Source organism: Helianthus annuus, chromosome 12 (genome assembly GCF_002127325.2).
Source record: "Helianthus annuus cultivar XRQ/B chromosome 12, HanXRQr2.0-SUNRISE, whole genome shotgun sequence".
Taxonomy (NCBI): Eukaryota; Viridiplantae; Streptophyta; class Magnoliopsida; order Asterales; family Asteraceae; genus Helianthus; species Helianthus annuus.
The window spans coordinates 106,431,818-106,453,086 of NC_035444.2; the positions used below are offsets into that span (position 1 = coordinate 106,431,818).

At 36.9% G+C, this 21,269-nt stretch overlaps 1 protein-coding gene across 2 annotated transcripts; it reads left to right on the forward strand.

Annotated features, from left to right (window-relative positions):
* Positions 1-3,762: 3,762 nt before the first annotated feature.
* LOC110895838 (putative ion channel POLLUX-like 2) lies at positions 3,763-20,828 on the forward strand. Of its 2 annotated transcripts, none has more exons than XM_022143202.2 (24): positions 3,763-4,084; positions 5,133-5,209; positions 5,555-5,658; positions 5,705-6,012; positions 6,855-6,926; positions 7,195-7,270; positions 7,358-7,456; positions 7,723-7,877; positions 7,975-8,079; positions 10,503-10,589; positions 10,672-10,756; positions 10,837-10,984; positions 11,496-11,572; positions 14,570-14,650; positions 14,727-14,924; positions 15,015-15,128; positions 15,314-15,406; positions 18,020-18,146; positions 18,229-18,305; positions 18,640-18,687; positions 19,732-19,801; positions 19,900-19,973; positions 20,188-20,298; positions 20,507-20,828. In XM_022143202.2, exons 4-24 carry the CDS (start codon positions 5,747-5,749, stop codon positions 20,606-20,608), a joined length of 2,265 nt encoding a protein of 754 aa, XP_021998894.1. In that variant the 5' UTR covers positions 3,763-4,084; positions 5,133-5,209; positions 5,555-5,658; positions 5,705-5,746; the 3' UTR covers positions 20,609-20,828. The 2 variants fall into 2 exon arrangements, with proteins under 2 accessions (XP_021998894.1, XP_021998893.1); XM_022143201.2 differs by having other exon boundaries at positions 3,777-4,084; positions 5,726-6,012.
* Positions 20,829-21,269: the final 441 nt, after the last annotated feature.

The window sequence follows — 21,269 nt, forward strand, 5'->3', positions numbered from 1 at the left end:
ACTCGAAAAGCGAATAAAAGAGCGAAAGAAGACTTACGGAGGGTCCCCGAGTGCTAATCAAGACCAAATAGCTCAGGTATGAAACAATGGTTTCAACTTAGAGCTCTAAGATCTGATTTTGTGAATTTTACACTAAAGGGGGGGGGGGTATTTATAGGAAAAGTGGAACCGTTAGGATCGTTTTATCGAATATCGTGCCTTGATCTCGTGCGTACATGTGTCCAAGTGGATAAGTTCAGTGAACTTGACCCTTGGCTCTTCATTGGGTGAAAAGGCATCGCCCTTTGATCGAACGAAAGGCCAGATTCTGCATTAAATGCAAAATCTTTCTGTCAGACATGTTCACGCGGCCCGCCTAAGGATTTGGCAAATCCTTACGCGCCCCGCCTAAGGTTCCCAGACCAGAATTTTCAATTTTGGTCCCTGCACTTCAGAAACACGTATTTTGGCCCATTTTTGGCATGTTTAAGCCCCGTTAACCTCATTTCAAGGCTCTAAGATGAAGTTAAAGTGTAGGGACTTGAAATATGCTCAAAAATATTCCGGATGTCGGTTCGTTTGGCCGTACGATCGCGATGTTCGCTTAATTACGACGGAATGCGCATAAGCGTGAAAGACGATCCAAATGACGCGACAAATGGATTTTTCTCATGCCAAACACTAAGGCATAATATAAGGATGCTTACATAAATTTTTGGATGTCCGGATGTATTCAGAACGTGAGTTATGCGCGAAAGTGCAAACTTATGCACTTTTTGACACATTTAGTCCCTAAATGATCCAAAAGTTTGTTTTAGCATACCAAACCCCTCAAAGCCTATTTCTAAGCTATGTAAAGGATATATATGGTATGTTTAACTTATGGACATGTTCCGGAATGTTCGTTACAGTTCAAATTGGCATACTTTCGCAGTTTGTCAAGTTTAGTCCCTGTAAGCGAATTAACTTGTTTTTGCCATACCAAAGCCTTCAAAACTTATTTCTAAGTTATGTAAAGGTTATTTAAGGTATGTTAAGTGTATGATGGTCTCCCGGAGTATTTGTCGCATTAAACTGAGTACGTTTATGCACCAGTTTGCGTATAATTCTCCAGAAAGCGTTGTAGAGTATGAAATTGAACAAGAATTGATATGTGCAAAGCATACACATATTTATACAAATCCCAAGTATGAAATACAATATTTCCTTGGTTTGGCATTTGTTTGATGGTTGAAGTGACACAGGTGTCACACTGATGAAGAAGATCCTCCATGATAACCACTACTTGGAGCAGAACTACTGCTTTGTTTCTCTTGATTCGTCGTGCTTGAACTCTCAGCTGAGAACGCAGTTTTTGGTGAAGCAGTTTTAGGTATCATAGTACCCCTATAGTACAAATCGACATTTTGTTGGTACGGGGTGTTGTTGACTTTATTCATCTTCTTGATTTCAAGTTCATGGCTTTCAAACCTTTCTATCAGCCAATCAACAGTCATGTCAGACATCTTCATAGTATTTTTCAAAACCAAAGCATAATACTATCAATCCTTTTCATCTGGCAAGGATTCTAGTAACTTCTCAACCAATTCTTCTTCTGTGAACGTTATCCCATATCTGACAAGCTCTAACTTTAAGTGACAGAAACGCTCAATCATCTTTAGCACCGACTCATTCCTCATGCACGTAAACAAATCGAACTCTTTCTTCAGAAGACGCTTCTTGTTCTTCACTATCTCAGCCCCCCCCCCCCAATGCATTTCTTCTCTTACTTGCCCCACAAATCTTTTGCATTTTCATCACTAATCAATGAAATAATATCATCCCTAATAGATTGGTGTAAAAGAGCAATACATTTTTGTTCATGTACAAATGCTTCTTGTTTAGAATCGTTCAAGTTTTCGTAATCTTTTCTACCAATATCGAACCCATTTTTCATACACTTCCAGCTTTGATAGGCAAATGCTTTCAACCAGTCTTCAAACCTCCCGGACCATCTGTTATAGTCTTCAATTGCCATGAGCTTTGGCGGTTTGTTGTAAGTACCATAAGCGTTATCAATACTGAGAGAATTAGCAATCGCTTTCTTTGGAGTTTGATTGGTGTTGGTAGTTGTATTCGTCGATGTTTCTCCTGTGGTGTTGTAAGCAAATACATTGCTGAATGGATTCATGAACTCGTCTCCCATTTTGACAAACACCTGAAAAGTTTCAAACACTTAGAAAAATTTCACACTTTTTCAAAAATTTCAAAACTGATGCACTTAGATCGGATGGTGGTCCGATCGAGTGGCACAGTCAAGTAACAAGTAATGAACAAGTAACAGATGGCGACTCGATCGGATGGTGATCCGATCGAGTGGTCGTTCGATTGAGTGACACAAGACTTTGAAAACTTTAAAACTTCAACTCTTCACCGATCGGATGGTGATCCGATCGAGTGAGAAGATGACGTCAGCTGATGAAACAAAAGATATCTAAGCCAATCCGATCGGATGGTGATCCGATCGGGTGGGATGATGACGTCAGCAAGTATGAGAATAACACAGTCTATGCCAATCCGATTAGATAGCTGTTCGATCGGGTGGATGATGTCAGCAAGCACGAAGAACTCATCATGGTTTTTGCTTGATTTGATTCAGTTTTAGTTGGAATTTTTCTATGAAAATTTGAAGGATTGATCTTTATTCAATTCCGAGTCTAATGATGTCAAATTTGTCAAATTTTGTCCGCGAATTCCCTTTCAATTTTAAGTTTTTCTCGTTTTTAAGGTGTAAAAGTGTAAAACTCAGCAAGAAATGAGTAGAAGATGAGAAACTGGTCAAATTTCCAGTGAAATTCGACTGAAATCGGCAAAGAATCGCTGAAATTCTGGTGAATTTGCTGTTGTAGACTCCGATTCAACCTCCTGTGGCTCTGATACCACTTGTTAGGATGGTTTGTCAGGATCTATTCGTGTGGAACGTGGCTGGATCGATTAGAATCAATGTGCGGAATCCATTGATTATGTCAGAGAATCAACAACAACTCATTCAACGTTTTAATCCGTCTGCTTTCTATTAGAAGAATGTGAAAGTACAACTGTTCCGGTAGAAACACAGACTGGTAGAGCTTCGCTATAAAGTTCAGCAAAAGTTCTAAATCTCTAACACAAGCTAGCTATTTATAGGCAACAACTAGGGAGGCTTTAAGTGTCACCCGATCGGATGGCCATCCGATCGGATGGCCATCCGATAGGATGACATTCGTCGTCCGTCTTCCGCTGAAGAACATGCTGAATGTTTAGAGCTGGCAGCTTCGCTCAATGAGGTTGTCCTTTCTTCTGTTAAGGATGGTTGGGTTTGGGTTCCGGAAGCCTCGAGCTCGTTCTCTACTGCTTCGTTTAAAGCTTTTGCTTTGGAAGCTTTGGACTCGGAAGCATTTCATCCTTTTAGGAGATGTAAATGGGTCCCTTCGAAATGCAATCTTTTCATTTGGAGAGCGAATCTAGATCGCATCTCGACTAGGCAAGCTCTTGCTAAGAGGAAAATTTGGTTGGAGTTCGAAGTGTGTGTATTTTGCGGTGAGGTTAAGTCTTTAGGATTTTTTTGGCTTAAAAATCGGTCCAAGTTTAGCAATCTAGTTTAGAGAGAGTGGTGTAATTATCTGTTGTATATGTTGTGGTAGGTGTTTCCAGTTCTGTGAATGTTTTTTAATAAAAGTTTCCTTTAAAAAAAAAGATAGTGGCATAATTAGAATTCAAAACTATAATTATTACCTCGTAAAAGAAAAGAAATGAAGCAATGGAGTCACCCCTTTCTCGATTGTATCTATCTCCTCTTCCACCTCCACAACAGAAGCACATTGCCTGCCAACCCTCTCCATTTAAAAAGAAAAAAATCCCACCTTTTGAAATCCAAAATTCACATCGCTTTCTGGGTGGGTTGTTCTTTGTGGAACTACATATATACTTCCAAACAAGTCCAATCACGAGATGAATTCACTCAATCGCATGTGAATTTGCAGTCCCAGTGCATCAGATAAGAAGAAGAGATGCTCATCTTGCATAACTCTCATCCATGGATGCCCGCAAAAATTCAACATCTTTCAAAGATTTCTCGTTCCAAGAGGTTATTACTTCATAACAGATTCCAACCCATAAACTAACTTATTTCAATAACTTGGCATTTTATCAAACACTTGGTGTGCAAGCAATTACTGATATGTTTCTGTTCTCATACTCATTATTTTGTTGTTGAAATTAGTCTACTTTAAAACATGGTATTCATCCAGTTAGAATAGATTTAATTCGATTGACTCTTAAGGAAGATGTGGGATTTGTGTAATGGCACCATTATAAGATGACAGGGTAGTTTAGGCATGTGTTTGATATTTTAAGGTTTTCTGTGTTCACATATTCGAACGAAAGAAAAAAAGATCTCACGGTTTTAGTACCGATACATGTTTGCTACCCAGGATTTTGATCTGGGATCTGTTACAAATACAATAGTAGGTTTTCGTTCTATTTATTTATTTTTACACGGTTAAATGCTACGTATCGTTTTTCATTGTATGCTTTAAAGTGTTTTGTGGAACAAACAAGAATTAAATGGGTTCGCGTTTGTGAGATACTTTTCCAGCCAATGTTGCAGAAATCAGCCTAGGCGGTAATCGGAGGTCCATCGCCTAAATTTTGCCAAATCGGCCATACTAGGCGGTAATGGTCACAGCTCAGATTTCCTATTTTTCAGTGTTTAAATGTTGGGCCCCAACACTCGCCCATTTCATCGTGTTTTCATAATGTATTTTCAAAGAGCATCATCATTCATCATATTGCACTTAGAAGCAAAACAGATTGCTTTTTGACTCTCTTTCCCGTTTTCTGAGTCTTCCACTTATCGAAAGACACTCAAATATTTGGTGATGGAACCGTGTGCCTGCACTCCTATGTTGAATCTAAACACTTCCATTAGGGTATTAACTTATTTTGTATTATGCCATGGCTATATAATACACTTCAGTTATTAACAAGTTTAAATCCTGATAGTATGTGAGACAGTCGGTAAGATTGGTATATTTTAAAAAATATATAACTATGTTCTGAGCGAAAATGTATTTCTTAGTTTTGCATATGGATATGATTGGAATCCAAACCTGATTCTCATATACTGCTTTCAGAGAATCAATCCCATTCCCATGCAGCTGGATCCATTCTTCAACCTTACGTGCAAATACCATGTTCAAGATTTATCGAGGCAAGTTTCTTATTATCAATCTAGAATTCTATACAATACACTATTCAGTCAATTTTGGTCTGTTTACTTGTGACCAGGCTAGGGACAATGATCGGTACCAAAAATATCGATACTGAATTTCTAGAAAACTGGGTACGGAATCTATCGGTTCGGTACGGGTACTTGTTACGAAATGCTCATATCTATATTGTAACGGTACCGAAAATACTGATACCGAATTTCTAGACCGAATCTATCGCTACGGTACCGATAGTCGACACCAAATGATCACCTTATGTTAAAACTAATTTGTTAAGTTATCGGTGACTATTCATACATTTTCCTTACATTTCTTTCCTTTGACAGAGAAACCAAAATTCAATAGAATAAAGGCATCAAATAAGATGGATTCTGAGATGAAAGATCCAGAGTCACGGTTTTTGAAAGTGAAATTACCAAATTACCCTCAGGTGTGTATTATTTGAGAGGTATCCCTAATATGATCTATTTGAACAGATGAGTTAATTAATTCTGCAGGTGCATCAGACGAAGATCATCATGGCGGCCCTTGCGTCTTGCTTAATTGTCAGATTAATACAAGAACATCATGGGAAAATGGTCGTTGTTGGTTTACGATATATATTCTCGCATGTCGTTCAATCGTTTGTGGCTACGAGTTTGCCGTTTGCTTGCATCTCTAATTCTCTGGATAAACCGACTCCTTTGCAATTGGATGTATCTCTTCCCTCATTGCATGACATCAAATGGAACTTTTCACGTCTCATGTATTTATTCAACATTCAACTCGAAAGAAACATTTCTGTGTAAGTTCAATAAATATGCATTGCTCACACATGCACCCACCCACATATATGTATAACATCAGTGGCGGAGCTTGACCAAAAGTTTCGAGGGGGCGTAAAGTGATGGGACCCAAAATTTTTTTTCCTATCGTTATGTTTCGGGTCGGGTCAGGTTGGCTATTCGATTCAAGTCGGGTCAAATAATAATAGTTCCAAATAAAACAAAGTGTATATTTACCAAACTACCCATCATTTATATACAAAGTTTATAAATATTTTGGATATACAATTTAGGAAAAATAATGGGGGGATCCTATCCTATATAATTTTAAAATTTTCGGACGAAAAATCGGAACTTATACACTTCTAACCGAAACATTGGGGTGGGCGGGTGCACCCCCGGGCACCCACTATACTTCGCCACTGTATAACATGTAGGTATGTATGTATATATTTAGACACATATATAGGGTTGTAACATGACACTTTTCTAACCTTTTTACCTTAACTTTCTTTTTACTAGAGCCAGCTCTTATATATACATGTACACACTATATGTAATATATATGTGTTTGTGATGGGGTTCAAGAGTGAACACTGGTGTATTTGCGAACTGAGTGAACAAATACTGGCCATTGATCTACACACGTGTATGGCCAGGATCTCATCCTCAAATTGTAAAATACACTAGTGTATTTCAACATCAAATCCTGGCCATTGATCTACACACGTGTATGGCCAGGATTAGTTCACTCAGTTCGCAAGCTACACTAGTGTTCACTCTTGAACCTAATCCTGTGTTTATATGTATATATTCCGACAATGAGTTATAACAATCTACTTATTCATGGATGTTTTTGCAGGTTCTTGATTGTTCTTCTTGGAGCTTGCTTCTCATTTGTCTTTATTGGTGGTTTACTATTTTATAAGTACAGGTACCATCTATTATATTTCGGAGAATCATTTGATGCATGATAAGTCGTTGTAACAAACAAAACATCAACTTGTAACATCTTAAAAATACAACATTCCTAAAAAAATCAATATTTTCGATTTTAGATGGTCCATGAAAAATGTAACATTTTATTGCGATCCAAAAGCTTATTCTCTTTTTTTTTTTTTTTTTTGTGTCAGTAAGGGGTATTTTAGGTATTTGATCATCGGTTGGTAATATGAAGATAACCATCGTCTTGAATTTTGCAGGCGTAATACGCAGTCATTTGAGGACTGTCTTTGGGAGGCATGGGCATGTTTGTGCTCTTCGTCAACTCATCTAAAAGTGAGAATTCGTTTCAAAATCAATGTCATAAACTAAACGAAACAACATTTATCTAATATCCAATAGATTTGATCATGGCGTATGCAGCAAAGAACTAGGGTTGAACGTGTTATTGGGTTCGTTCTTGCTATATGGGGCATATTGTTTTATTCTCGCCTGTTGGGCACAATGACAGAACAGTTCAGGGTAAGTTCTAGAAACCTCGAAACTAGAGATGGAGATTTCAGCCCATTCACTTATAGCATGGGTCGATATGGGCAATGTTTTCTTTTCAAGACCGGGCGTCGGACCACTGGTCGAATCAGATGTAAGAACCGGGTTATGCCGCAAATATTATAAAAATAAATAGGGTAATATCAGAAAAATTTAAACAAAATCCGGTCCGACCACCTGGTTTAAACTTTAAATGGTCTAAACGTTAACGTTGATAAATGGTATGCCCATTTGTACAGCATAACATGCAAAAGCTTAGAGAAGGAGTACAAGTTCAAGTTCTAGAGAGTGATCATATAATTATTTGTGGAGTTAATAGTCACCTGACCTTCATATTAAAGCAATTAAACAAGTATCACGAGTTTTCTGTGCGATTAGGTACAGCTACCACTAGGTAATTAATTAATGTCTTTTTTACTCTGATTGATATCCATACATACATCATATAAGTGCATAGAACTTTAATAGATATTTAATACTTGTATACCTAGGAGGCAGAGAATTCTTCTTTTATCTGACATTCCAAGGAAGCAAATCGACAAAACGGTTGATCATATTGCAAAAGATCTTCATCATATTGACGTCCTTACAAAGAGGTATTCTGGATATTATATATTTACTTAAAAGTAATTGTTGGGGGCAAAGCCACCTACCAATGCTAACCTCAAACTTTACTATAATGTCAAATTCTACCCTCAAACTTTACTATAATGTCAAAGTGACCCTCTAACTTTGTAAGATTACCTTAAAACTAATTTCTTACGTTTTTATTATTATGTACGTGTTGGCATAAATTCGAGTTCCTCTATGCTTTAACTTAAGTTTCTACGTTTTGACGTAAATTTTGTTTGGAAACAAATCATGTCAAATATAATACGTTTTCATTCAACGATATAAATTTGAGTCACTATACGTTTCGACGTAAAGTTTGTTTAAAAACGAGTTCGGTTGATTGTAGTCTATATTTTATCACGCCGCGTACGACTCCACTGCACGTGTTTATTTTAGGGTAAATTACAGTTTCCGTCCTTTATGTTTGTGGCGGATTACAATGGATGACCTTTAACTTCAATAATTACAAACACAGTCCTTTATTTTGAAAACTCATTACACCTTAGGTCCTTTAGCATTAACTAGGTTAGAATTTTAAGTTAAGTCTCATCAGTCAAGGGTAGTTTAGTCATTTTACCAATTAAATTAAAGAAAAAAAATTAAAAAACCACTTTACATTATTCCACTTTCTCTTTCTTCCTTCCTTCACCTTCTTCACCTTCACCACCACCACCAAATCTGCCGCCGCCACCAACACACTGCATCTGCTACAGTACAAAGGGTTATTTTAGGTATTTATTATATTTTTAAAGCAACGCAGGCAAGGTATCGGTTTCACTGATTACACAAACCCAACTCTGTTTATCATCTTCTTCTTCAACTTTTCATGAAATATCCTCTCTCATCTCATGGGTTTTGGTTTCACTGATTGGTGGAGAAATAGCAGCTGTTAATTGAAACTAAATAGGTAGGGTTATGAATGGTATAAGATTTAGATCGATGTTGATTATTCAGTCCAAATTTCGTTCAATGATGAGTTAATTTGACCGGTAAGTTTTCAGTGATCGCCGTTCGTTGTATATCCATTCCATTTGTCGTATTCCGGTGGCCATTATTAATCATTATCCTCCGACGTCACCGTCGTAACTGATTCGTCTTCTTCTTTTGGCGATTTCACTTTTAATTTATTGTCTGGCGGCGCCATAATCCCTTCATCTTCTGTCTTCGATCGATGGTGAAGTGAGTGGAAACATCCCTTCGAACTCTTCAAACTTCTCTGAGTATCCATCTGGTAAATTCAGTTGCTCATACTTAACTTTATTTTTGGAATGATTTCGACTGTTTGTTGTTGACTTTTTAGTCCATCGTTTTTGAAATTGTGGTTATGGTTGATTGAAGTGACGATTGTTTGCTGTTGACTTTTTAGTCATCTTCTGTGATCTTTGAAATTACAAAAGTGAATGTGATTTTTGAAATTACAAAAGTTAATATGCATATTGTCATACTGGCGCTACCCATTTAATTTTTGATGGTGGTGTTTTTATTTGAGAATTTGGTTGAATATTGAGTACGGGCTACGAGCTAGATGGAGTGTGGTGGTTAAGTCACGAACTAGATGGAGGCCTTGTGTGATGGATCTGGTGTTGGTGGCGGCGGAAGATTTAGTGGTGGTGTTGGTGGTGATGGTGAAGAAAAAAGGGGGAATGAAATAATGTAAAAAAGTAAGAGTTAAGTGGGTTTTTAATCTTTTCTTTAATTTAGTTGGTAAAATGACTAAACTACCCTTGACTGATCAGACCTAACTTAAAATTTTAACCTAGTTAGTGCTAAAGGACCTAAGGTGTATTGAGTTTTCTAAATAAAGGACTATGGTTGTAATTATTGAAGTTAAAGGTCATCCATTGCAATTCAATACAAACATAAAGGACGAAAACTGTAATTTACCCTTTATTTTATGTACGTTTTGAGTCGGTCTACGTTTCGACGTAAATTTTGTTTGGAAACAAGTCGGGTCAAATATAATACATTTTCATTCAACGGTATGAATTAGGATTTCTCTACGTTTCAACGTGAATTTAGTTCGGAAAAGAGTAGGGTTGATTGTAGTCTTTAATTTATCACGTCGCTACGCGCGGCGGGTAAAAAAACTAGTTCACATTGTTTTGTATTCAGGGGCGAAGCTTGAGATTTCCGACCGGGGGATCGAAAACGTATATACCTAAAAAAATTATAAAACAGGGGGGTCGAAAACGTATATACCTAAAAATTTCTATACGAAAACTACATACCGGGCACTACTGAGCGAAAAGTTCGGGGGGTCGGGTGCCCCCCCCTCCCCACAAGCTACGCCCCTGTTTGTATTACAGCAGAAGTACAACTGTAAAAGTAATATTTTGCCATTTTTTTATTAAGTTTCTTCCATCATTGTTTTGATTATTGTTTCAATTTAAGTATGTTTGGTATGCAGTTGCAGTCTAAGTTTAACAAAATCATTCCAAAGGGCTGCAGCCAATAAGGCGCGTGCCATAATAATATTGCCAACCAAGGGTGATAGGTACGGTTTCCGTGTTAGTTGGAATGTTCTAAAAACTTGTATTCCGAACATCAAGTTTGTTTTCTGATATTTTATTAATTAGGTATGGAGTTGATACAGACGCGTTCCTATCGGTTCTTGCGCTTCAACCAATTGCAGACATGGAATCTGTTCCAGCAATCGTTGAGGTAAACATTTACTTCTTTCCCTTTTAATTATAAAAGTTCTAGGTGGTAAAATAAAAAGAAATATTATTATAAACTTTCAGGTTTCAAGCTCTAATACATGTGAGCTCTTGAAGTCGATCTCAGGATTAAAAGTACGGCCTGTGGAAAATGTGACATCAAAGTTATTTGTTCAATGCTCTCGGCAAAAGGGGCTCGTAAAGATTTATAGACATCTGCTTAATTACCAAAGTACCCTCCAACTCTATATTGAAATCTTGTGCTAAAATGCTAAGGGGCTGTTCGGCAACATCTGAATGGTTAAGTGCTGAACCAGTAGGAGGTCTGAACCATTAAGTGTTGAACCAGTAAGAGGTCTGAACCATTAAGAGCCTGTATAATGCTTAACCGTTCAGAGTTAAATGTCTGACCAATTCAGATTAGAGGTCTTAACCATTCAGACTCTGTATAATGCTTAACCATTCAGAGGCAAATGTCTGAACCATTCAGACATCTGCACGGGAAACAAACAGTCTAAACCATTAAGTGTTGAACCAGTAAGAGATCTGAACCATTAAGAGTCTCATTAAGAGGTAAACAAACAGCCCCTAAGTTGACTAAGCTGATTGATGTGCAAAAACATCATAACCATTCATTATATAACATAATCTAATAGACGTGTGAGTGACATAGATTGAATTTGCAATGCCTTATGCTTACACTCTATGATCCTGACAAGATTGGTGATGAAATTGTTGTGCAGAAAACGTATTCAATGTTTGCAGTTTTCCTCATCTAGCAGGACTGAAGTATGGGCAACTAAGAATTGGATTTCAAGAGGTTTGTTTTCTTTTGGTTTGAAAACAAGAGAACAGGCATTACTATCCCTTTTAAGTAGAGTAGTAACATGCCAAAATTGAGCAGATTTGCAACATCCATCGGATTATTTATTTATTTATTTATTTTTTTTTTTTTTGCAATTGGACCCTTCCACGTTTAGTTTTGTTGTCAGTCTCATCCAATTCACTAACTCCGCTTAAATAATGTAATGTTTAACTGAGGGGCACTTTTGACTTTTGCCTATGTAACTGAGGGGTAATTTAGAAATTTTACCACCGCTTCCACCTAAACTGAACCACCACCACCACCATCCTCTTTAATCAAACACCATCGCCGCCACCATCTTCAAACCACCACCGCACACAGCCCTATTCAAAACACACAGACGCACAACCGACCGACCACCGCCTTCAAATCCCACCACCACACCGCACAACCGCCTCCAATTTGGGTATATAATTTGAACGAATACGACTTCACCTGCAACTGCACCGGAAAACGAACCCTAGAGAGACTGAGAGAGATGGGTTTGCGGCGGCTGGAAAATCGAACCCAGAAAAATCTGAATCGCAACCACTTTACGATTTTCAGTCAACTGCGATTGGTTGCGGCTATAATTTGTGGGGGTTCAGATCTGCTCAAAGTTAGGTCACGATTTTGAGGGGTTGAATCCAAGATGCCTTTGACCGGTGATATGCTCGGAATTAGCTCACGATTTTCAGGATATGGTGGGGGGCGGTTGCCAGTGATTGTAGAAGTGAGGTGGTGATATGCACACACAGAGAGGGGGGGTGGGGGGTGGGGGGGGGGTATATATAGAGAAAGTGTAAAATACAATATCCCTTAACATACAATACGTATGAGATGAAATTATAACATGCGTAATTAGTTTTATAACATGTATGATTAGGTTTTTACCCCATACGTGATTTCTGATTTTATACATGCATGATTATGGTTTTCAACATGTGTGATTTATAGTTTTTCATCATGATTAGGGTTTTGAGTTTTATAACGTGCGCATAGTTATCGATAGCGAATAGCGGTCAATAGCGATAGACAACCTATATGCTACATAGCGATAGCGATGAAATAGCGCCCGCTATTTTGTGTTTAGCGATAAGGTAGTAGATAATTTAAAAAAGAAAATAATAGCTATCCATAATTTATATATGCATTTATAATGTTAACTTTATACTTTTTATGTATAATTAGAAAGTTTAAGGACCAAATGTAAACTACTGAAGATAGAGAGGGTTAAATGTTTAAATACACAAACTACCTTTACACTTTTTAACTAAAAAGTTACAAGTTTTAGGGACTGAATGTAAACTAATGAAAGATAGAGGGTTTAAATGTTTAAAAACCTGAACTTATTTAAACCCTAAAAGCCTAAAACACTCATAAACGCAGCCGCTGTCTTCTTCTTCCCTCTTCTTCCTGGTTTCCGGCTGAAGGCAACACCGTCGCTGGAATTTGTCGCCGGAATTCGCGTCGGAAGTCGCAATGTCGTCGATATGTACCTTGTGGCGGCATATGACCGCCACGCTATTCGCTATAACGGCCGTCATAGATGCTATTGATAACTATGAACGTGCGTAATTTCATCTCGTACGTATTGTACGTTAACCCACCCCTATATATAACGTACAATAGTCCTTAACATGCGATGCGTACGCGATGAAATTACGCATGTTATAAAAGTCAAACCCTAATCACGCATAGGGTAACTCAAAATCACGCATGAACATAACAAAATACCCAAAATTCACGCCATAGTTATCAAAGGCGCGAGGCGCACTCAAGGCACTTAGGCTCCGCCTAGGGCCTAGGCGAAAGGAGCAAAAAAAGCATGGGCTTGAGAAAATAAAAGCGCACTTGAAAAAAAAATTAAAATTTGTTATGTAATGGAAAATAACACTTTCTTCAACTACCAATATATTCCAATACCATAATCTTCAACATAAAGTACTAAAATCATCCCAAATACCAAAATGCTCCAAAACCAAAATGTTCATACTTGAAAACAAGAGTTCATAAAGTAATATATAGTAAAACTTGAAAACCAAAAGTTCTTCATCAATCTTCAAAACCAGCGGATGTGTCATCAACTCGGATGTGAAGAATTCAAACTGAGATCTGGATTTATAGTGAAGAAAGAATTCAAATTGGTTGATAATGAAAGTGTATTTTGATATAGAATTGATTGCCTTCTCATTAAACGTAATAAGAGTATAGAGTATAATTAATATAAGTAATCCATGTTCTAATCTTAAATCAGATCACCATATTCAAATTACAATATATATCTCCTATTTACATGCTATGTCTAACCGATATATATGTATTTAATATATAATATATCAGCTCTAATAGATAATATGCCTATAAATACTGCAGAATATTAGGAACTTACAAATTAAAAAACTGTAAGCTAGGAAGTAGGAGCGAACTCGATGCGCATCGCTCAGAAAAATCGCCTAGGCGCCAAAAGCGTGCGCTTTTGTTAACTATGAATCACCCACGAACAAAACCCTAAATCACGCATGCCAAACTCTAATCATGCACGTTGTTTAGTGGTCGTGTAAAAAAGAAGGAAGACACATGTCTCAATCTCCTGCTCGCGTACGCAACACACAATAAGCGCTATTGTTTTTTACACTTTCTCTCTCTCTCTCTCTATGTATATATGTATATATATATATATATATATATATATATTTGTTTAATAGTAAAAATAGATTTTATAAAAAGAAAAACAAATAGCTAAAAAGTCAGATATACCCCTGACTTAACAGAATAAACAAACGAAGTTAGCGAATTGGATAGAACTGGCAGCAAAGAATTTGTTTGGATGGATGTGGCAAATCTGCCCAAACCTCAGGGACGATCTTGGCATTGATTCCTTTTAAATATTAACGAAGTTGCAAGTTGAGCGCAATATTTATTTAATATTTTGTATAAGTTCTTCATGTATTGTATTCTTTTCTATTTCAGGCTGTTGTTTGTGGTCTTTTTAGGAAAGGGAAGGTAAATTTTCATCCAATGGACAACGAAATTCTCGAGGAAGATGACAAAGTATGTCCTTAATTAATTATGATTTTATAGTAAATATCAACAACACTTGTAATAACCACTAATATTGCATTAATAGGTAGTATTCATTGGTCCTGTTAACGGGAAGAAGAAAACACAGATTTCATATTTTAGTTCTATTAAAGAAGGAGAACTCGACACTCATAATCTTCAAGTTTTAAAAGAGATTGGTGAAGAAGCTCCACATAACGCTCTTCAGATGGCAAAATCACGGTTGGATAAAATTGTCAAACGTCCAGCAAAACAAGATTCAAAGGCATATTTTGACGATAACCACTTTCTCATTTGCATTAACCATATTAAGTTTGACAGGAAAAAAAATAATATTTTTAACCGGTAAATGCAGGGATCAGACTCAAGTGTGGGGCCAAAAGAATGCATATTATTACTTGGGTGGCGCTCAGATGTTGTCGAAATGGTTGAGGAATATGATAATTACCTAGGGCCTGGAAGTGTAGTGGTATGTTTCACTTAGATGTGGTTTTCAGTGATGTCATTATATAAGTATACATAATGAACAGAGTACTTTTGAAAAGCTAGGGACCAAATCCAAAATTTTGGTTAATCACAGGGACCATCCATGTACTTTACTCTAATGAACGGATGTTAACTAATACACATTTCATGTGTATTTCTATCATATAGGAGATTTTGTCAGATGTACCAATTGAGGAAAGAGAACGAACATACAAGTTTTCTGGCTGTCGTAAGTTGAAAAATGTCAAAGTCATCCACAAGGTACAATCTCAGAACTATCTTCTTCCTCTTTCTCTATATTAAGGGTAAATTACACGTTTTGTCCTTTATCTTAATACCATTTTTCAGGCGGTGTCCTTTGGCCGCAAAATTGATGAGTTTTCTACTTACTGTTTCAAAATCTTGTACGTTATGTCCTTTAGCCCTAACCCAGTTAATTTTTTTTGGTTAATTCAAGTCACACAAGGGCAATTTAGTCACTTCACCTATTTATTTGAAATATTTTTTAATAATAAAACAAAACAAAATTTCAAAAATTAATTTTATATATATATTAGGGGAGGGTTCAATTAAGAACTCATAGTTAGGGAGAAAACTCGAAAACTCCTCATTAATGGGGGAAGGGGACTTTTAATGAAGGAGGGGCAAAATTGGAAAAAAATATAACTTTTCAAACATTTCTATATTCTTCATATGTTATTTATTATTATTTTTTTAAATTGCAACATAAGATCGCAACTTTTTGTCTTTCGTTCGAGTATATTCAAGCATATTTTTTCGACAAAAAAAAAAAGATTTAACGTGCTATACTTTTTTGGATACTACTACTATAGTATTGCACATACGTAGAGGGTGTTTGGGATTGAGTTTGAAAATGACTTATTGGTTTTTAAAAAGCCCATAAGTTAAAAAAGGGTTTGGCATTGATAAAAATGCTTTTTATTTTGGCTTTTTGAGAATGAGTAAATGTTATTTTTCAAAAGCCACAAAAATGTGGCTTTTAAATGACTTTTTGAACATAAATCTAACCCCCATCCTTTAAAATAGCAACTAAACATTGAAACTTACCATATCCTTTTTGGTCATTTTACTGTTTCCTACCACAAAAGTTAATCTAAACAATTTTTTTTTAAAACTTCTTTTGAAAAAGCAACAAGTCAATAAGCACTTTTAGAGTTAGGAGCTGTTTGTTTAGCTCTTAATGGTGCTCTTAATGGTTCAGACTGTTTGTTTCGCCAGCAGATGTCGAAATGGTTCAGACATTTTCCTCTGAATGGTTAAGCGTTATACTGAGTCTAAATGGTTAAGCCCTCTAATCTGAATTGGTCAAACTCAGATATTTGCCTCTGAACGGTTAAGCATTATACTGGCTCTTACTGGTTCAACACTTAACTATTCAGAAGTTGCCAAACAACCCCTTAGATAAGCAATCCCAAACACCCTCTTACCCTTAGGGTTTAGGTTTTGGGTTTAGTTTAGCTTTTAGGGTTTGGTTTTTGAGGGGTTTAGGTTTCGGGTTTAATTTTTCAGGTTGGGGGGGGGGGTTTCGGTTTGTCGTAGTATTGCACATGTGTACCACTTTTTTTTTTCAAAAAAAAAGTTTTTTTGAATCGAAAAAATGCTAGATTTACAACCATCCGCCACCCTTCTTAGCCTTCATCTACCGCCACCACCACCACCATCCCCCACCTCCCACCACCACCACCACAACCATCTGTCGCCGCCCACACATTTACCACCAACACCCACCGTCACCCATCCACACCATCTGCTACCGTCCCCCACCCTCCCTGTCAATGGATCTCCTTCACCGCCCCACCCTAACCGGCCAACCCTCTAACCAAACACCCAACTACCAAGTACCACCGTCCACCCAACCACTGAAACCAACATCATCATCATCATCATCACCCTACGCCACCGCCCACAACCACCCGCCATCGCCCAACCCCCAACACTGACCATACACCCAACAACCACCGTACGCCACCAACATCCACAGCCGAACTCCTCAGATCGTGTGATATAGAGAGCGAAAAGAGAGAGAGAGAGAGAGAGAGGAGTTCAGATCCTATGATATAGAGAGAGGGGGAAAGAGAAAAGAGAGAGACGGGAGAGAGAGAGAGGGGAGACTTTAGTGAGAGAGTTGGTTTATATTATTTATATATCTTTTTTTAATTATTTACAAAATAGTCCCTGGATATAAGTTATTTACACAATAGTCCCTGGGATGGTGAAATGACAAGAATGCCCTCCCTCATGTGCAAGGTACATGATTATACTTTACCAAAAAACTTAACTTGGTCAGGGCTAAAGGACGTAACGTGCAAGATTTTGAAATATTAAGTATAAAACTTGTCAATTTTGCGGCCAAAGGACACCGCCTGAAAAATGGTATTAAGAAAAGGACATCATCAGCATCATACTCATCAATAGCAAAGCTAAGGTAGGGTTTGAGAAGGGTAAGATGTAGACAGCCTTACCTCTACCCCGTAGGAATAGAGAGGTTGCTTCCAGTGAAACCCCCGGCTCGATAGTAGTTTTGTATCAAGCCTTGGACATAAGGCACATAACACTCATCAATTGAGACTAACGGCAATTAGTGCATGTACCGCTTGTCTTTCGGCTATCAACGCCACCACATGATGCATGATTAACCATCCCCTCTTTTAACGCTATTTGCACGAAATTAGTAAAATAACGTTAAAATTAGAGCACATTCACTTTTGCCCCCGAGCGCCCACACATATATACATTATATGAGCATACCACAAGCGTGGCGTTTTTTAAGATAACATTTTATAAGGGACAAAACGTGTAATTTACCCTTATTTAAATAACATTTTAAATCATATATATACATTGTAAAAACAGGTTGGAAACCCAAGGAATTATGATAACCTAAAAGAGACCATTGAACATACTCAGAAGTCACATAAGAAAGGAGAAGAGGTTCCATTCTCTGTAGTTGTAGTATCGGACAGAGAGTGGCTGCTTGAAGGTATGAGATATTCTTAGACATGCCAAAATGGTAGTGGGTCAAAACGTGTCGGGACTAATCGTAACCCTTTTGGTTGTTACAGATCCGTTAGGGGCCGATAAGCAGTCTGCTTTTTCTCTCCTCCTTGCAGAAAGCATTTGTGAGAAGCTCGATGTGAAGGTCGGTAGGTCTACATGCTTGCATGTTTTTTAATTTTTTTATGCTTTTTATTTTTAATTTTTTTGGACATAAACAAGCGAACATAAATGAACACATTACCGATTGTTCACGAATGCAACCTCTGTTTATTTTACGAACGAACATAAACGAACTTCCCGCAAAACTGTTCGCTGAATGTTCGGTTTACTTACAGCCCTACTAGTTATAGGAGTTTATCACTATTATTAGTACTTCTGTTTGTTTTTGTTTATATACACCTTTATGTTGACCTTGTCCATTCATTGGGGTACACAAAAGTAAAATTTACATTTATTTTTTGACGTCATAACTGTAGGTTCAAAATCTGGTTGCAGAAATTGTCGACTCAAAATTGGGAAAACAGGTATATATTGTTTCATATTTTCAACGAAACCTTTGATGTTGATCTCATTTTATTTACATCTGTTGAAAATGGATGTTTTCACCAATGTTATAACTTTTAAATACTGGTATGAACCAGCCGCTTATACCGGATACCGGACACGGGTCCGGTACAATAAAGGCCGGTGAAACCCGAATACTGTATGCTTTATGTACCAGCAGTAAATCCGGTTCTACCGGTACAAACCATTGAACCGGGTTGCATTATCTTAAAATTTGTTTTTTTAATTATAATAAAATATGATAGTAAGGTAATACCGACCTTCCATATTTCCGGTAATTAACCTAGTGTTTTCCATTCGAATATATCATCGCCGTTGAAACTGTTACTCACCTCGTCTAAAGTTATATTGTTTATAATAATACAAATGCTCTTAAAATGCATAATATTTTATAAGAAAATAGTTGTTTTTAGATAAAACCATGATTAGTTACATAAATCTTAATTGAGATTGGATTATTTTTTTTAAATGAATTTGTATTTTATGGAATTATAGGGTTAACTAGTAATCCGGTTTAACCTCCTGGTACAAGCCGGTTCAACCGGTTAAAACCATTTCGAGTTATATGCCATTTTAGTTCCTGTGGTTTAGGCCATTTTGCCAGTTTAGTCCAAAGGTTTGAAACGTTGCCATTTTAGTCCAAATAGTTTCAAACGTTGCCATTTTAGTCAACTGGGTTAACTCCATCCATTTTTCTGTTAGGTAGAAGGGCAATTCGGTCATTTTATATGGTTGAATTGCACTTCTAGTTAACAGAATTACATATAAAATGACCGAAACGCCCTTCTAGTTAACATAAAAAATGGATGGAGTTAACCCAGTGGACTAAAATGGCAACGTTTGAAACTATTTGGACTAAAATGGCAACGTTTCAAACCTTTGGACTAAACTGGCAAAATGTCCCAAACCACAGGGACTAAAATGACATTTAATTCAACCATTTCAGAGCCAAACCCGGTATGATTTAAAAACCGGTTTTTGAAACATTGGTTTTCACCCTTTAGATTACAAGAATCAAGCCAGCACTAACTTACATAGCAGCAGAAGAAATAATGAGCCTCGTGACAGCTCAAGGTTCTATACATATTCTATTCTTTTTATTTGTGTTTGTTTATGCGTAAAAGTTCTTATTTTTCATCTAATTTAGTTTTTCTTTATCTGTCTTTAATCAGTGGCTGAAAACAGTGAATTGAATGCCGTTTGGAAAGACATATTGGATGCAGATGGAGACGAAATTTATGTGAAGGTAACAACAGTGGCGAAGCTTGACGTATAGAACCGGGGGGTCGAAAACGTGTATACCCAAAAATTTCTATACGAAAACTCTACATATGTAACATCATACTGTAGTCATATAAAACAACTCATATTAGTTTTAGTGAAAAGAATCAACTAATTTGACACCAAAAAGTCAAAATAGTGACTCTACTTGGTTGATTCAATGCATTGTGTGTCAACAGGACATTGGACTGTACATGAAGGACGATGAGCATTTGTCGTTTTACGAGCTTTCTGAAAGAGCACGTTTGAGGAGAGAAGTCGCCATTGGTTATGTGAAAAACAACAAGAAGGTGGTACATTCCGGTTTTCTTACTAATTTTCCACATAGCAATTGTTTAAAAGAAAAAGAGTAAACTGCCATAAAAGTGAAACCACATAGACCCAGATTTAAAAGGTTTGAGTTTTGGACTAAAGTGGCAAAAGTGACCAAACATCAGGGACCAAAATCGCAGTTTACTCAGAGAAAAAAAAATGTTGATACGCGATTCTTGCTTGCAGGTTATCAACCCGATTCCCAAGTCGGAGCCTCTGAGTCTTGAAGTCACTGATTCTTTGATAGTTATATCAGAGCTTGAAGGGGAACAACCTATCCTCTTGTAAATGTCTTTTTTTTGGTTCTTGCATGGTGGCTACCATTAATTGAATTTTGAGTTAGAAACCAAAGTGGTAACTTTTCTATAATTCACTCACATTTATGGGGGATGTATTATGCATACTGGGTTGATGGCCCTTCCCATGTAGCTTTTAGCTTAAAAGAAAGAAAATGTAAATCAAGTGTTAACCTTTTCTATATTGATTGAAGCTGCAACACTCTATGCAATTGCCCTTTCTCAACAGCCTTAAAAAAAGTTGAATAATGTTACAAGAATCTCAATTAGTAATCATTTGACTTCTTAATTCCTTTTTTAATAAGTTGAAGTATTTTTTTTTGTTTCTTTTTTTTTTGTATTTTATATACCGGATGTTTATGGTTTGGATTTTTAGACTAATTTATTAGTAATGTTTTTTTTTAAACCGTTGTTGAACTATTGAAAATTTGAAACCACCCATAGCTTTTTTAAGACACTTAACTATAGGTTGGTTCACCCAAAAACTTTTAGTGTTACTGTTTTGTAACATTGTACCATGTTAATTGACATTTTAATTTTAGAGAAAATTAAAGTAAGGAAAAATGGTAAAATTTCTACAAGGAGAAAACTAGGGGTGCAAACGAGCCGAGCCGAGCCCGAGCTCGACCAAGCTCGAGCTCGGCTCGTTAGGT

What these genes read in the sequence shown, in the direction of transcription:
- LOC110895838 (XM_022143201.2), top strand. Translation starts at nt 4,008, where the DNA reads ATGCTCATCTTGCATAACTCTCATCCATGGATGCCCGCAAAAATTCAA. An exon ending in TTAGGTACAGCTACCACTAG is followed by an intron (nt 7,878 to 7,974) that starts GTAATTAATTAA and finishes TTGTATACCTAG; the next exon opens with GAGGCAGAGAATTCTTCTTT. An exon ending in ACATCTGCTTAATTACCAAA is followed by an intron (nt 10,985 to 11,495) that starts GTACCCTCCAAC and finishes ATTGTTGTGCAG; the next exon opens with AAAACGTATTCAATGTTTGC.